At 37.9% G+C, this 17,073-nt stretch overlaps 2 protein-coding genes across 5 annotated transcripts; one reads left to right on the forward strand and one right to left on the reverse strand.

Annotated features, from left to right (window-relative positions):
* Positions 1-1,573: 1,573 nt before the first annotated feature.
* On the reverse strand, positions 1,574-12,883 carry LOC128894231 (uncharacterized). The gene is made up of 16 exons (XM_054155842.1): positions 12,643-12,883; positions 11,858-11,919; positions 11,196-11,781; positions 10,346-11,130; positions 9,399-10,124; positions 8,218-9,324; positions 8,019-8,121; positions 6,977-7,061; positions 6,778-6,805; positions 6,079-6,603; positions 4,996-6,011; positions 4,043-4,910; positions 3,621-3,970; positions 3,142-3,514; positions 3,002-3,072; positions 1,574-2,812 (listed from the first exon to the last, which is right to left on the reverse strand). The coding sequence occupies exons 1-16, from the start codon at positions 12,764-12,766 to the stop codon at positions 1,846-1,848; spliced, it is 7,776 nt and encodes a 2,591-aa protein (XP_054011817.1). The 5' UTR covers positions 12,767-12,883; the 3' UTR covers positions 1,574-1,845.
* A 296-nt stretch (positions 12,884-13,179) lies between these two features.
* Positions 13,180-16,978, forward strand: LOC128889861 (uncharacterized). Of its 4 annotated transcripts, none has more exons than XM_054147907.1 (9): positions 13,180-13,200; positions 13,888-14,126; positions 14,228-14,702; positions 14,769-15,085; positions 15,162-15,462; positions 15,524-15,871; positions 15,949-16,064; positions 16,143-16,437; positions 16,559-16,978. In XM_054147907.1, exons 1-9 carry the CDS (start codon positions 13,195-13,197, stop codon positions 16,628-16,630), a joined length of 2,169 nt encoding a protein of 722 aa, XP_054003882.1. In that variant the 5' UTR covers positions 13,180-13,194; the 3' UTR covers positions 16,631-16,978. The 4 variants fall into 4 exon arrangements, with proteins under 4 accessions (XP_054003882.1, XP_054003891.1, XP_054003872.1 ...); XM_054147916.1 differs by lacking the exon at positions 13,180-13,200 and adding an exon at positions 13,627-13,815; XM_054147897.1 differs by lacking the exon at positions 13,180-13,200 and having other exon boundaries at positions 13,627-14,126.
* The last annotated feature ends 95 nt before the right edge of the window (positions 16,979-17,073 follow it).

Here is a 17,073-nt window from a genome sequence, read left to right on the forward strand (position 1 = left end):
AATTTAATTTAATGAGTCTATCTTTGATTTATTTAGGCTTGGGTGACTCTAAACTGGCCCCCTATATTTGTATTTTGATTACTTCCTGAATAAATTGCAATATATTTGAATCTAACTTAATAATTCCTGTAACTCAAAAACACACAAAAATACATTGACAAAACATTGTCATTTGTAACGCGCAATCGATGAGTTCGATGAAAGAGTTACTCTAAAAAATCTGTGTGATACTAACAATAGGCGCATACATATGTATATGTGTATATACATATACATATATGCCCTGATTATGTAAATGACCCTAATGAAAACGAACAAGATAATGCAATTATTCAGGACACTTTCATCTGTAGCAGTCATATATCATGCAGTAAAATTGTAACACATAAGTGCACATAATTGCTAAACGAAAGACTTATTTGCTTGCGGAAGTTGGAACGTGAAGCTCCTGCGTTCACTGAAATTCACACGACATACATTCACGAGAGTTTTACTCGTTAACACTTTCAGCAATTTAATTATAAGTCCGAATACAGCGGTCTAACAAGAAACTATGAAACTAAATAACTATCTCTATGTAATTGTAATATAGCGAATTGTTCAGAATACGATAAACGCTATTCAAGTAAAGAATTGGGCGGATCGACTATTCCTAAGGCCTCGCTCATGAATTATTTTAAATTAATTTAGTCCCACACATTCACGCTACGATCTAAGTTGGATAGCAGGATTAAACGAGTGATTGGAATCACTTTCATCCGATTGAAAGGATTTCGTCGTCGGAGGAGAAACGAAAACGGGATACGAACATCAATCGACAACGGTAGTTTTCAATTCCGACCATGTCTCGCGTGCAATTCCTGAATAAATTTCATCTATCTGTCTATCTATCAGTCTAACGAACCGACGAAGGATACGCTTTTTTTTTCATGTAGATACAGCAAACGCACGATTACCATGTCATCTAAGATTTTGTTGATAATCACGTAATGAAGTCATGAAAGAATGAATCATGAACTTTGTATGTTTGCTGATTGCGAGTTACCTACAATCGGTAAAAAAATGATTCGGTCGGTTAAAATTTCATTCGCCTGTAACATTTTCTCTTTGAAATGGGCGCGATAGATTTATGAGATTATGTGTGTTTTCGTAGTAAGTGGTCATTCTACGCCGAGAGTCCTTTGGGCGAGTCTCTCCCTCTATGATCACGAGCATTATCAAAGTGGCAGTATGCGATCCAATCCGACAAAAATTCTGCAAATCAGTGGTTTATCAATGTTTATCTTTATCCTAACGATGGAATCGTCCAAGTTCCTTTATGCGAATAAAGGAATTTTTATCAAAGTTTAAACAAATATCGATAAATGCATAATTGAAATTGAATGAAGAAATATGGCAGTGCGTAACATACAAACATAATTACAATCAAGAGAGACTCGTCCAGGCTGACGGTTAATGTAGAGTTAAAATGCCAACAAGAAAATATTTTAGTAGTTCGTTCAAGTGTCACTACTCGTTAAGACATTTCTACGAAAGTTTCTAGCACTTTTTTTTCTTTAATCAACATATCCTATTATATTATCAATGTACGCAACAACACGAATAGACGAAAGAGATTGTTCGCTCTTCGTAAATCTCTCGTTATTACACGACCCTCTGAAGATTGCCTATGTTTTAAACATGTGTTTTTTTTTGTGTTTTTGCCTTTTGTTAAATTGTCGGATTTCTCTACAAATTGACCTATAAATCTGATATTGCTTAAATCAATCAAAGCCCCTCAGAGGCAACGATCCTCGAAGCTCTGCTTTCAAGAACTCTTTAAAGCGGCGCGGGCGTGTCGATCTATCAAGGGGGATGCAGGTCGCGATGATGGGCCCTGGCACTTAAAATAGCTTTCAATTCAGATTCTAATTGTTTTTTCGTTCGTTCGCTTACCGATCGGCCCCCCACCACCGGTTGGGCGGTGAATCTCGGCGATGGTAAATCGGCCATCAGTTTACCATTGTCTCTGTTTTCGTGACTTCTCGCGCGTCGTATAGGCTTCTTTATCGGCAGCGCGTCGTCTTTTATTTTCTCGTGCGATGGTCGCTCCAGGGACAAGGTCATTTCTTGGTTCAAAGTGCATGTGGAATCACCGCCAACGCTAACGCCAACGGCAACGGCTTCGGAGGATCTGCTGATGTCGACGGTCCCGGAGCCCCACTCGCGAGATAACTTTCGTCCAATAGCCGACGTTAGCTCGTTATTAGGCGAGAGTAAGGGACTCTTGGACATTTGATAGTTAGACGAATGCGGTGGTCTTAAAGTGGCGAATACTGGGAAAGATTGTCCTCGTTTCGCTGGACTCCGAGAGTATCTCGGTGTTGGCACACCACCTCCGCTGGTCTCACCAGCGCACTTTATCGCAGGCGTGCCAGTTCCGGTTGAGTCGCTCCTGGTCGGGGCTAAAGGTCGCAACGTCGCGCTACCGCCAAAGTGTGAACCAAGACGCGGAGGTGGTGAGCCACCGTCACCGTGACTCAGTCGTCGTCCAACGGTTTCCAATGGACTTCTTGCCCTGAGATTCGTACTACTCAGAGTGAATTCTCTTGGTTTCATAGGGGTTTCTAAATTGATGGGAGATAATCCGAGCCTGGAGCCTGACAAATTGGTCGAGCTTCTGCTTTTCTCGGACCTCTTCGGGCTTCGAGGCATCAGGGGACTTTTACTTCTACTTCTTTCTCGTCCTTTCACCGTCTTCTCGTCTGACTTAAACGTCGATACTTTTTCTTGCTCCTCTGCCACTGTCTCGATTTTTTCCTCTTGCTGTACTCTGTGGGAAAGAGCCGAGTTGTTAGTTGCAGCGAGGAGTATAACTGAACCAATAAAATGTTTCATGAAAATTTATTTGTTGTTTATCGTTGCTTGTTGCACAACATGTACTTATTGATTCAATTATACTCCTCACTGTACGTTGCTCGATTCAGATTATACAAGGAAATTACTGGCAGTTTTTAATTACCGTCGAATTTCTTGAATCATCTCGAAGAATTGAGCTTTACTTCTGCGTCTTTGACGCTGTTCGTGTTCCTTCTAGAACATGGTTACCTTGTAGATATATGAAGAGGCAGTTACAGGGTTCAGAAAGGAAAAATCACTTACTCGTTTCACGCTTTTTTGGAACAGAGAAGCAATTTGGCCTTGTCGTACCGTGTGAACTAATTCCCTCGCAGCGTGATGCGGTGACACCAGTTCCACGCAATTGATGAATCTGTACAGCTTTTGGGAGAAGAACATAACGTTCCGACTACGCCATATAGAATCTTCCGGCCTGTGTCTCAATCTGGGCAAGGTGTATTTGTAAAACAAGTGTTCGCCTGCTAGTATAATAGTGCCAAGCACAACACCCATGCCAAGTAAACAAAATACACCAGCTACAGATGCCACGCCTAAAGGTCTGGGTTGTCCTCCTTGCTCGTGTTGGAGACCCGTGTCCATATCCTCTCTTCCTCGAATACATGGTAAACCACCGTACCTACAAAGTTCAACGTACCTTGTCATTTTGAAAGTGAGAAGATTTCTTAAACGTAAGTTAAATGCGAAGGATCCAAGAAATAGAACAGAATGTGTGTGTGATTTACCATTTCTCTTGTAAGATGTCGAGTAACCCGGTACTCGTGTAATTAGCAATTACTTTGGATATACTTTCTTTCAAGGGATGACCTTTTGTAAGCGCAACAGCGTACATGTCTTCATTTATAGTATCTCCAATCTTTTGTAAACGGCAGCCATCGTCAATCGCTCGATAGTAGTCCAAAATAGGAGTGTCTGCTATAAGAATATCTAAACTACCATTTCTTAGCCTTTCTACGCCTTCGGCGACATTCGCCAACGAATATCGAGCCATATGTGACCAGAGTTGTGGGCTTGCCTTTTGTACGTAGTAGTCGGCTGCTGATGCTCTCGGCGCTCCGACTTTTTGCAACAATAACTGTAACGACATTTATTGTTAAAGCAGCCACATTTCGTTTAACATACTTGAGAATCGATTATAAATACTCACACTTTTATCGTCATAATTGCTTACTGCCGAATGAAAGAAAAGGCCCGCGATCAGGGCAGCTATATTGGCTGTGTAAGAAGCCACGAAAATAACAGAGAAACCTCCCCAAATGTTGATTAAAAACTTGTTAGGCCAGGATTTAGGGGCTTTGAAGGCAACCAGATGCCCGCATAGAAGACCCCACATTACCCACAAAGCAGAGGCAATTGAAAAGTTCTTGCTTCGTTGTCTACCCCAAGGATTCAAACCAAAGGGGCTGAACCATTCGTACAAAGCCACTGCTATGGCAGTAAAGTTTAGGAATGTGAAAACGGCGATCCACAGTTCCGTACTGAATGGAAAGAGAAACGCAAACAGTGATATCTCGGATTTCAGCTTTGGCGCCGTCAGAAAGCTTACTCCGCTGAAGAAGTAAGGTGTCGTGAAGTCTACTACAGCGGCTCTATGGGCGGACACGCTCAGAGGTGCAAACGCAAGTTGCGCTCGACCGGAAACCAATTCTCCCATAATGCCATTCCATGGACCAGTTCTACCATTTCTCTTGCCGAACAAACCGTCCTTCACCAGGTATAAGTCGTAACGAAATCCTAATTCTCGGGATACCAAGGACATCAAGTCCATACTTAGACCGTAACAACACATCACGGTATTCCCTTGACGACAAAATATCCCTCTGAGACAAAGACCCTCCTGTAAGTTCGTTACCGTAGTGAACGGTGATGCAAGCGCAGTCACGACACGGTACATGGGCATGCCAATCTTTTCACCACCCTGTTCTAGATATGCGGGTACAATTCCACCTCCTGGCCAAATGATGGTATCCAGGTGAACTTCCTTCCCACCTTTAACAGTGCCTACTTTGGTCCACCTATGAAAGGAATTAAGTTATAATTAAGTTATAGAAACACAAATGTATTTTGTGCACTATTAAACAATAGTAACGTTTGACAAACCTCAATTGAGTCTTATTTCCAGGGAACCTTGTCGCTTGCAAGTTCAATAATTGAAATTTAGCTTTGTCCTTGGAAATTTGACTTACAGAATTTCTCAATTTCTGTGTCAAGGTCTTAGAAACGTTACTCCTTATTTCGCTCATTAAAAATTTGGTTCTTCTTTCTGGAAAACATTCTGGTACAAAGTTCTCTTCGAGTTGTAATTCTCTTAACCGATCCAACCTGGATTTTACTTCTAAAAATGTTTCGTCCAAAGCCTGAGAAGTTTCTCTTATCATTCTGGATAGTATCGTATCGCTACCCATTAATTTTATGCCAGAAGGTCTTAATGCAAGCATACCGATTGGCATAAAATCTTTTGAATTTAATTCTTTGTCTGTTACTCCGACCTCATCGTCGTCGTCAAAATTAAAACCTTTTTCTTCTTGTTTACTTATGATTTTTTCGTTCTGCCATCTGTATTCTTGCAATCGATGTATATCATTAGCTAAACTTGGTAAAGCATGTAACGTTAATTGGCTTTCGGGTACAAGGTTTGCGCTTTGCTTTATGGTTTCTATTGGTACAGGATTTTCATTTGTTGCAACCGATGCTCTCGAGTTGTGTATAATATGCGAACTGATTATATTTGGTTCGTTAGGTCTTAATTCTGCCTTGAGGTCTAGCCAGAGCCATAAAAATCTTCCAGCGAGCATTTCAAATTTACCGGCAGCTGCAAGTATCCTTCGTGCATTGTTTAAGTCGCAAGCCATTACTATGACTCCTCCGCTTCCTCCTTCTTCTGCTACTCGTCTGATTCTCATTCTTAAGGTCTTGTCATTTGTTGGAAGGTATATAATCGTTCTGGGTATTAAGGTTGGCTGATTAGATTGTAAAAGATGAGTGACTGGAAGTAAAGTGGTATCGATGAGAAGAGTAAATGCATGCCAGTTTGCTCTATGCATTAAAGCAGCTGCAGCTGCTCCCACTTCTTTTGTACTCGAGCCTATACGACTTTCAAATTGTCCAAGGTTTCCCTGCAAATTGTAATCTTTGATTAGTCTTATGCGAATTATCCTAGCGAAAAAGTAAACCCATACGGACCTGTCGAAGAAAATCTTCGTGTGTGAATGGTAACCATAACGCTGGAAGATTTAAAGCAGCTGCAGCTGTCACAAGAAATCTGGCTGCCGATCCTCCCCCGATAATGAGGCTCAACACTGTTTTTCCACCTTTAATTTCGTTACAGAATTTGTTCAGCAACGATAGAGGATACGACATTGAATCCGTCTTTGGTGGAGCCTCTATGTAGGATACATTCATGTCTGCATGAGACGACTCCAGCCTTGCTTTCTCCCATGCTTTTTGAATATCTGTCTTGAATGAGCTTTGCGATTGAGTCAAACCTAGCACGATACGCCATGGAGCATAAGATGTTCGAGGTCGTCCTTTGAGAGCCCTCGCAGACTTGGTAGTATTTGCAGTACAAGAAGCTACCGAGCATAACGTAACTCCCAGTAAAAACAGAAATACAACTTTCCAAGAGAAGCCAAACATCTTCAAGTTTTTTGTACTTCTCCTCTTCTTTGTTTGCTTAGCATTCTTCGTTTGTGTTATCCATGCAAGGTTCTAATCTATAATTATGACAATACATGAGTAACGTATGCTGATACTAAAAGCTGTGATACATAGTGGGGTGTATTAGTTATTATTAGTCGCGAGCACGTTACGAGTCAATATCGTTTTGTTGACAGTTCCAAATAAAAATATTTTATATTTCCAGTACTCTCGCGAAAAGAGTACCATTGTGAAAGGTATCAGAGTGGTCTTCCTGGAGAGTTTTTTTATCTCATACTTTTGGTAATGCGATTTTCGTTTTCGATCATTTACTTTTTATTTATTAAATTTTTACTCACAAACACATGTTACATGTAAAATTAGAATTCATTCGGCCGATTTATTTTCATTTCCGATAAACTTGGAATTATTAAAGATAGTTTACCTTTTACCGAAGTGAATCATATGTCGTAGATCCGGGGGTGGATGAAGAAGAGCCCGAAGATTGCTTCTTAGCCACCACATAATAGCTATCGATTAGGTAACCGTATCAATTGTCGTAACATAATGTCAATTGGTCAGTGTGGAAGACAGGGATGAACCGTCACTTGCCCTCTTCTGGACGTCCTACCCAGTGCATAACAGCCATTTTCGAGCAGCCCCTCCCTTTAAATTTCACACCTACACTATTCGTCCATAGGTACATCTATGTATGCAGTACTCGTAATTTATTTTACCGTAATCATCAAATAATCATTTTTATTTCTCAATTTTAAATCGTTGTATTTTTTATACTTAATTATATTGTAGTAATTATAAATTTTTATATAGTTTTTATACATATAGTTGCTGTAATTTAAACTGAACTTTAAAATCTCATTATTATTAAATCTTTAATTTTTCAAGATGACGAATTATAGTTAAAATAGTGATAAATACTCGATATTGCAAATTTGAAACAGTTTAATATGCGATAGATCGCCAGGTCTCCCATGTATGGATGACAGGGATTTTCACTAAGGAATTAAAAAATTAATTCTGAAGATCAAGTGTTACAGAAAATAAGTCTGGATAGTATTCCTGAATTTTGATGTGTTAATAATAGGGTACAGGATGCAAAAGATGGGTATAAACTATTTGGCCGGAAAATATCTTTATATATTTGGAATCTTCCTTAATTTACATATGCCTTATATACATATATGTTATGCCGCAGTACACTTAATACAGTAAGTGATCTTACAAGGCTTTATATGATAAAGATGCATGTACATACACAGTAGCAATTCAAATGCAACTCAACTTCAACTTTTGCCTTTGCTATGAATCCGTTACTTTGTCGCTACAGCTAAGATAACATAGCTGGAATGTAACACGGAGTTGTCTTACAATTAAATATAATATTCTCGGGTCTTTCCACTAGGAACTACCTTAATTATGGACATAGATTTTATTCTCTGTAACAAGTAACAGACATTAAAATTAACTAAATAAATTTTGTTGCGATGCATCATTTTCGAACGCGCTCCAAGCATTATTCAGTTCCATAAAAATCAGTTTCGCTATATTTTCGTTAGCTGTTCCTGCTTGCTGTAAACATAAGGAAAAAGAAACATGTATAGTTATCGTTTAAGTTGATATGTATGTGTTCCTTATATTTGAATTTGAATTCAACGTATGAGATACCTTGTCTGGATGCACAGCCAAGCAAGCTTTCCTATACGCTTTCTTAACATCCGCAGCTGTAACTAATTGATGCATCTCGCAACGTTGCCACCTGTCAGCTTCTGGCCATAAAACAGTATGCATCGAGCAGAGAAGAGCGCGTAAATTCCCCTTTTTACCTTCCGTCCATTCAGCTATTTTTAGTCGATCCGGATCCATGGTTTTGGCAGCTTCTACTTTCCGCATTTGATTTATTGTCTTTGGACTATCCTTCTCTGTTTTTCTCGAACTAAAAAAATTATATCCTTGACTACCGAGTAAATCTTCAAAGGCATCTCCACTTGATTTAGTCGATTTATTGCCAGATGTACCGCTCTCTGGGGTATTGGTCTCGTTAGTTACATTGGATTTGTGCGTATTAGGACTCGAATGAATCGGTGTACTAGCCGGCGCAGGACTAGCAGACTGTGGAGTATTTGAATTTCTCGGTGTACCGTTCCAACTCGACGTCAGACCAGAGCCTAGGGAACTGGCAAGATTCGCGAATGGATCTTTGTTTTGTGCTGCAAAGTTTGGAACGCTCGAATTCCGTGGCAAGTTTTCCTCGATATTCGGAGATTTTGCAGGATTAGGTGTAGCATTTTGCATATTTCCCAAAAGATTCTTCGCAGAATTTCCAACCAATGGATCGAACAACAAATCGTTAACTTCAGGTTTAACGGTAGATTGACTTTGATCGAAGAGTAAATCGTTCACGTTTAGATTATTGTTAGCATTATCGTTTTTAGTAGACTGACCATGCTCGAATAGTAAATCATTCTGAACAGGATCGTTAATCGTGGGTACCGTGTTTTTCGCTTCTTGCTGAGTAAAAACACCAAAACCTCCTAAGAGATCACTTTCATTTTGACTAGAGTTAGAAAAAATATCTAATCCTGCATTCGCTGAACGTGGAGTATTTAAGGTACTGGTGTCTGGCATTCCTAGGTTCAATAGATCGGCTTCTTGGAATTTAATTTCCTCGTTTGTTTCTTCTTCTACGTTCTCTACTTCCTGAGGTACTTCTTGTTGTACGTTAACGTTGCTTGATGCTTCGGCTACGGGTGCAGTGGGTATTTCTTTCTGAACCTAATTATAATGTAATTAAAATATTAAAGAAACGATATTAACTGGATTCGGTTCTACCGAGGCCTCTATCTTACCTCTTCCGATCGAGCGGTTCTAAAGTTTTCTAATGTCTCCTCCATTTCTAAAGTTGATCCAAATAACGCATCGGGTTCTGGTTTTGCCGAGGATAATTCTGCTTCCCATGGCGCCGGAACTCTAGCTAATTTTGGATTCTCTTCGGCTACACTAATATTTAAAATGACGCGGAACTTGCCGCCAACTTCAGGTGCATCGTCTAAATCTTTTCTCTCGAACGTTAAAGCAGTTTCAGTCAGAGGTATGTAGCCCGTATGAAAATGAAACGATGCGATCTTAATTCCGATCACGCGGCCAAGTTGTTGTCGAGCATGAAATATCACGATAGTAACGTCTCCGCGAACCGTTGCGTTAGCCAATGCTAAAGGAACTTTTCCCTCCATCATACCGAATAATCTCATCTCCTCGTACTCTGGTCGCTTAGTAGAGTAAACTAACGCACCGTTACTATAGACATCAATGTACGGTCGACAACCGTCCTTTGCTCTTGTGAACAACGGTACCGGTTGTATAATTAAAGTTCGAAGAGTCAACGGTTTCGTATGGGGAAGGACACCGCTACTCAATAAACTCATGTAATGAATACAGCGAAATTCTGAAGGTTGTAATTGAGGCGGCTGACAACGTCTTGTTGTGAATAACGCTATCGCTTCTTCGGGGGTTCTTAATGCTTTACCATAAATAAGTAATGTACACGCAATTGTAGCGCTTGCACGATATCCGTCCTGAAATTATATAATTAAAGATAATTCTTCGTTTGTACGCGTTCAAATATTGCGAAATAAAATGTCTCACGTTGAGTAGCCAGCAAGCATTTACTATCTTTAGATACTAATGTATTTTAACAATTACAAATTATGAAATTACACGTATATGTTATGTTACGTTAATAAATGCTACTCAACATGAGACGTATTTAAACATTGTTGAAATGAAATATACTCACAGTACAATATAACACTACAACGTGATTGAAGTCGGCGTTCAAATATCGATAGATATCTTGACAAATTTGATATAATGCAGAGAGTAACGGAGCATTCGAGTCCGACGAAGCATAGGCGAATGAACAATCTATATGTCTACCGGGAAGCCTAGATACGTTGGGTCGTCCACGTGACAAGTTGTATAATTGAATGCGAGCAGGAACTGGATGCCGTGCTTGAAGAAACGCTCTAACATCCTCCACGTGATTGGCTCGATAGGCGGACTCTATTCCATCCGCTGGATAGGGCATTATTAGTATACGAGACGTTAAGTAACTTGCGTCTAATTCAGTTCTAGCCATGCTTTGTTGCACAGAGTGCATCACTTTACTTGAGGTATCCTTTAAGTTACGTAGAATGCTACCAGCACCACCCTTTAATGAACTAAATAGGCCTGTCGGTTGAGCTACAGGAATTTTTGCCACAGCCGTTTGAGCTGGTGCAGGTCTCGGAGGTGGCATATTTACCGGAGGAGACGGTCGCGGTGGTGGAGTAGGTGTAGCAGGTGGTGGGGCGGGTCTAGGAGGTGGCGGGGTTTTAACTACGATTTCTACTTTCGGGGGTTCTCTGAGATCAAAGTTATTAGATTCAGCTATCGCTGCAAGACGTTCCAGAATCATCGACGTTGCAAGTCTTCGAACAGGAGACACTTCTAAACATCCCTTTACTATTTCGTGGAGACAGGCTAAACGAGGATTGGCAGGAATTGCTGGATACTTGCCATTAACGATTGCAAGTTTATTACCTGTAAAACAATATAAGGCTCAGAAAATATTGATCTTTATCTTTCGCACACGTTCCAATGCATACCTTCGGGAAATGGATGCCTTAGCGTTATTAGGGAATATAAGATACAACCCAGTGCCCAACAATCAACCGGTGGACCGATAGGCTCGTTATTCCATGTATCCATCATTTCAGGTGCACGATACATAGGTGTTGTATATTTTGCCATTTGATCTTCTAAAGTAGCACGTTTTTGAGCATTCCATGATGGATTTGGTAAAATCTGTTGAACGGTAACACTTCCAAAGTCGCAAAGTTTAATCAGACCATCATTTCCAATTAAGAAATTTTCTAGCTTTATATCACGGTGTATGAGTGGTTCAGGCTGTTGACTATGCATATGATGTACAGCCTTTGTTGCTTGATACGCTATCTTACAAATTTGGGCAAGACTCAAAGAATTCGATGATAAGTTTCTCAGTATATCCGCTACCGTGCCACCTGAACAATATTCCGTCACCAATAAATATTCATATCCGTTACGATCTTCTCGCTCCAAACGTTGAGCATATAGGTACTGAATTATATTTGGATGACCCGATAACTTTTTTAAAGTCTCTATCTCTTGTATAATACTTTTGTTTGCATCTTCATCGACTGCAATGAGCCTCTGAAAATATGGATACACGTCACAACAAATTCTTAATTCGCTACACCTACAATAATACAAATACATCGTGGCTCACCTTAAGCGCATATTCTTTTCCTGTATTAACATCCTCTACCAAGAATACCAAAGCCCAACCACCTGTTGACACAATGTTTGTAGTGTATTATCTAAATGTTGACAGTAACGAATGTCTTAAAGACAACTACTTATTTTTCTCTAATAACAGGTAAAACAGTAATACGAATATAACCGACTGTGTGTGTTTTTAAATAAAACACGAGGTTGCATAATTTTTCACCATTCCGATATTCAGTATAAATTACATGCGTATAACATGAGTTGTGATATGAAACTTTTCTTTATTAATACCTAATCATTATGTGTGAGACATTTGAATACAATCAGTCCCATAAATATTCGTTATTTTTGAAATTCTGGATAAACTTTATACATGTATATAATAACACATTCATTCGGAAACCTCGAACCTATCATTTAATTTAGACAAATTTCTTCAATGGACATAGAAAGTACAAATACTTATGGGATTGACTGTATACATCAATAATTGATCTTGTTCGATCGTGTCTGAAAATTGATTAGAACAAAAACGTACCATACCACGGAATATTCAGTACGCACTTGTAATGCATCGTTAAATGTCAAAACACGATTTGACACATGTCAAAAGGTTGATAGTTGAGTGTGCTGGCAGAGTATGCGTGTGTTTCGAATTGTTTCAAGATAATAAAACAAAGAACGAATGCTTGTATAAGGCTACCAGGAATAATCATTGGCCAGGAGTGATTTTATTTGAATGAAATGGTATAGAAATCGAACGAGGAGTTGACAGAAACTCACCCTCGGCGAGTAGCCTGGTCACGCGTAATTTCACATTGTTGATTTCCAGTATTTGTCCAACGTATTCGTTTGTATTTGTCGCTCCATTCAAGTATCCCAAAGCAGACCTCAAATAATCCGACATATTTCTTTAAAAATATCCCTTAGAACCCCCGGAAAGCGTTCACCTAAAGTTACAATGCAGACAGCCGATGCTGTCCGGCCATACTGTCTTTGTGACGTCTTACCAGTGCTGTACATATACATTTTTCGCATCGATGATCGTCAGTGACGCACTCGCCAATTTAACAAGGGGTGCAACTACGAATTATAACATTTTATTAGATTATTGAAAAAAAGTAATTTCCAAGCTGTTTTGAATGTGGCGCCAGAAAATCTGTAACATGACGTTGCTCTTTTCTTTTCTGAAACTTTTTAGTACAAGCAAAACCTTCGTCTTATCGAGTGTGTGTGTTCCAGGTTCTAGCGCTTCTTTTTACTAAATTCACCCTAAAACGCCTACATTTATTTGATCGTAAAGTTTGTAAAATATTCTTTATTTTGAGGAGGTAAATGGTAGTAAGTGTTCCTTTGCACCCATTTTTGTTGTGCCACTGATGACAGTAGAAACTATTATTGACAAATTTTCGACCGTATAAGATACATCACTTTCGGTTCACGAAAGCTATACCAAATACAATTGCGAAATAAATAATGTTATTTAAACGAAGATACAAATAGTATTATGAAAGCTATACATGATACATTTGCGTTCTGTTGGATACGAGGACTGCTTATCATTATCAAAACGATATTAGACATACAGTATACATATATCATAGTCATAGTATACATCATAAAATAACACTCTCTGATAAATGTTTATCGTTTACATAGAAATGAAGAAAGTCTGAAGAAAATTAATCTAAATTTTTTAACGGTCCTATGCCTTCAATTTTGAACAGTGAACAATTTTAACAATTCGAATTAATGGAACGTGCGCATGCGTGTTTCGCGATGTATGAGAAATTTCACAAATTTCACAATTCTACGATGCAAACTAGTATTGTTTTTCTATCATGCTAGTATTTTTGTACTATATTGTCGTCGATTCAATCATTATCGACAATTAACAAGTGATCTGTATAGGTTACTAAGATAAGCAGACTAGTTCTGATTTTAAATAAATATATAGTTATGTTTTATTATCATTCTACTGTCAAACATACTTCAATAATTGTCATAACAGTGTTTATTCAATTTCAGGTGCGCTCTGGATTAGAATTTTTGTCTGTCGAAAGCTTAAAAATGTCCAAGCTTGTGAAATTTACAAAACTTAGATCTACTACAGATCACACGTTTTGGGCAAAATTTGCAGAATTGAAAATAGACAAATTCAAATTGGATGAGAAGGCAGTAATTAATGTATGGGGAAGCTATAGTCTTCAGTCTTCGAATGAAGACAATACCAATCCCTTGGTATTGGATTTTACATCGTTTAATGAGTAAGTGTACATATGCAGGATAAAAATAATTATTTTGACTTGTTTACATGTTAAGTAAAATAGGTACTAGTTGAAATCAACTCCACATAGGTCATTTTTAGAGACATAAAAACCGTTTCTCACAATTCGTCAATAATTTGTTGCGGAAAGATGATTAATACAAATACTTATGAAGCATTTCGGCAAACCAATCCTGGAACATTCATCGATACCTTGGGAAAAGCTGTTATGGATAGTATTTTAGATGGATCTAGTTTGCAAATGCCATGGAAATTGTCGTTGTTTATAGTATTAGCGTATTCAGATTTAAAGAAATATAGATTTCATTATTGGTTCGCTCATCCAACTCTATTGAAATTACCTGAAATCTATTATGAAGAACCTCCAAAGTCGATTAACGTAGAATTCACAGTTACTCAAGTAGAAGATCTATGTAAAGGTTTTCTCCAACTGGACAGTGGATCAAAAAATTACTTTACAATTTTAATATCTAGTGAAAATAATATGAGTATCGTCGATCTGGCAACAGGCGTAAATATAATCAAGATGTATAAAAGCAATGAAAAAGAATTACAGGTATTATATGTACTTTTATGTAACTATAATGCATATTTTCTTTCATGCATTTAAGTTATTTTTTAGGAATGTAAGGACATTTATTTTGGATTTTACGATCCTTGTATAAGCCCTGAACCAGGATGGCCTTTACGCAATCTTCTTTGTTTATTATTCTGGCATTGTCCTACGTACTGTTTCACAAGAACTATTAAAGTTATATCTATAAGAGGAAATAAGGCACAAAAAAGTATTGTTTTCAAGCTTAAAGTTCAGGAACACGAAAATAATAAAATAATTAGAGATAATTTATTTGAAAGTCAGTTAGTAGGTTGGGAGAATAATGCAAATGGTAAACTAGGTCCAAACATAGCTGATTTATCGGATACAATGGATCCAGCAAGGTAGTTTTTTAAAATAAAAATTTGATACTATTTTTATTTGTACATAAATTTTATTTTCATCTTTACTGTTTATTAGGTTATCAGACAGAGCCATCAATTTAAACTTGAAGTTAATGAAGTGGCGTCTCGTTCCAAATCTAGATTTAGAAAAAGTTAGTAATCTTAGATGTCTTCTACTGGGTGCTGGAACTTTGGGTTGTTCCGTAGCAAGGGTACTTCTAGGTTGGGGAGTGAATAACATAACTTTTGTTGATAGTTCTAATGTTTCTCACAGTAACACTGTAAGACAAAGTTTATATTGTCATCAGGACGCTGTAGAACATAAGTATAAAGCTTATGCAGCTAGAGATGCGCTACTTAATATAAGACCAAACATAGTGAGTATTCAAAAGTTTCCTTAAATAAAACTTGATTATACAAATTACACCAACACCATAGAATGCAGAGGGTGTGGTTCTACATATTCCGATGCCTGGACACGTTGTTGGTAAAAGTATGATGGAGTCGATGAAACAGTCACTGAAAAAATTGGAAGAACTCATTCAAAATACTGACGTCGTCTTCTTTCTTTTGGATTCTCGGGAAGCTAGATGGTTGCCTACTGTATTATGCGCGGCAATGAATAAGATTGCTATTAACGCTGCTTTAGGTTTCGACTCGTTTACTGTACAGAGGCACGGTACTCGCAATTCGTCTATTCCATCTTCTCCAGATTTAGATATAAAAAACCCTTCTGGTTCGGATTTGGGTTGCTATTTTTGTAACGATGTAACACAGCCTGGAAATGTACGTATATTAAGAACTACACTGACTTAGTTTCCTATTGTTTGGTGTTTTAATGAAGATCGTTATTTTGTTCACAGTCTCAAACTGATAGAACGCTAGATCAACAATGTACTGTTAGCAGGCCAGGCTTGTCGCAAATTGCTGCAGGATTAGCCGTCGAATTGTTGATAGCTTTGTTACAACATCCTCAAAGGTAAATTAGAAAATGCGACCTTTGAGTAACTTTAAAGGTTTTTTAAATCGTGTAACGATTTGTTCCTATATTTAATAGTATCGAGGCAGGAGCGTTAATGGGTAACAACAGAGACAATATGAGCTCGAATGACACCGAATTGGTTGGTTTGTTGGGAGGTGTGCCACATACGATACGCGGATCTCTGTGGAATTATGATATGCAGTTAACGATAACACACAGATTTACATCCTGCACGGCATGTTCTGTACCTATCATCACAGAATATAAAAATCGTGGTTTATCATTTGTACTTGATGCGTGTAACATTCCAAACTATTTAGAAAAATTATCGGGATTAGAGGAAATACTTAAAAGGCCCGATTTAGACGAGGTATATATTTTAAAAATATACGTTTATTGCTTTTTATATACGAGAATGATACACAAATACAGAATGATACAGAAATATTGTTAGTATTGTTGTATGTATAATGTAACGATTCCAACTTTAGCTTTGTTATACCTTGGATAACTTGAGCGACGGCGAGGATGACAACGGCGAACAATTAAATGTTATATCTTAAAAACTCATCTATGCGTCCACGCACTTTTAATTCAAATGAAAATGTCTTAGTTACATATAGAATTGAGACGAACTCTATGTGATGAATAATTGCATAATTGTATTCGATAATGTCAGTATTCAAGGATCTGTATAATTGAATTTTAAGAGTGCAATGCTATATTTGTGACGTATAACCTTGGAATTGTGAACTGGTATAGACACGACGTATAAATAAAATTTTTATACAAATCGCAGTATATAAGAACACGATACATAATGTAAGAAACTGTAATAAGTTTTTCAATCTTCTCTTTTATTGATCAAATAGAGGAAACATAGAGAAATAAACAATGAATAAACCATTGAAGTTGCTTGGTAAGACACAGAATAAATATTATTTACGTAATGACTCACAAATTTCTGTATTACTTTTTAGTGATGCATCATTAAAAATTCTCGTAT

This window comes from Hylaeus anthracinus, unplaced genomic scaffold, assembly GCF_026225885.1.
Source record: "Hylaeus anthracinus isolate JK02 unplaced genomic scaffold, UHH_iyHylAnth1.0_haploid 0, whole genome shotgun sequence".
Classification (NCBI taxonomy): domain Eukaryota; kingdom Metazoa; phylum Arthropoda; class Insecta; order Hymenoptera; family Colletidae; genus Hylaeus; species Hylaeus anthracinus.

What these genes read in the sequence shown, in the direction of transcription:
- LOC128889861 (XM_054147897.1), top strand. Translation starts at nt 13,819, where the DNA reads ATGTTTTATTATCATTCTACTGTCAAACATACTTCAATAATTGTCATA. An exon ending in GCAATGAAAAAGAATTACAG is followed by an intron (nt 14,703 to 14,768) that starts GTATTATATGTA and finishes GTTATTTTTTAG; the next exon opens with GAATGTAAGGACATTTATTT. An exon ending in GATACAATGGATCCAGCAAG is followed by an intron (nt 15,086 to 15,161) that starts GTAGTTTTTTAA and finishes ACTGTTTATTAG; the next exon opens with GTTATCAGACAGAGCCATCA.
- LOC128894231 (XM_054155842.1), bottom strand. Translation starts at nt 12,766, where the DNA reads ATGTCGGATTATTTGAGGTCTGCTTTGGGATACTTGAATGGAGCGACA. An exon ending in GAACCGCTCGATCGGAAGAG is followed by an intron (nt 9,325 to 9,398) that starts GTAAGATAGAGG and finishes CATTATAATTAG; the next exon opens with GTTCAGAAAGAAATACCCAC. An exon ending in CTCTGATACCTTTCACAATG is followed by an intron (nt 6,604 to 6,777) that starts GTACTCTTTTCG and finishes ATTATAGATTAG; the next exon opens with AACCTTGCATGGATAACACA.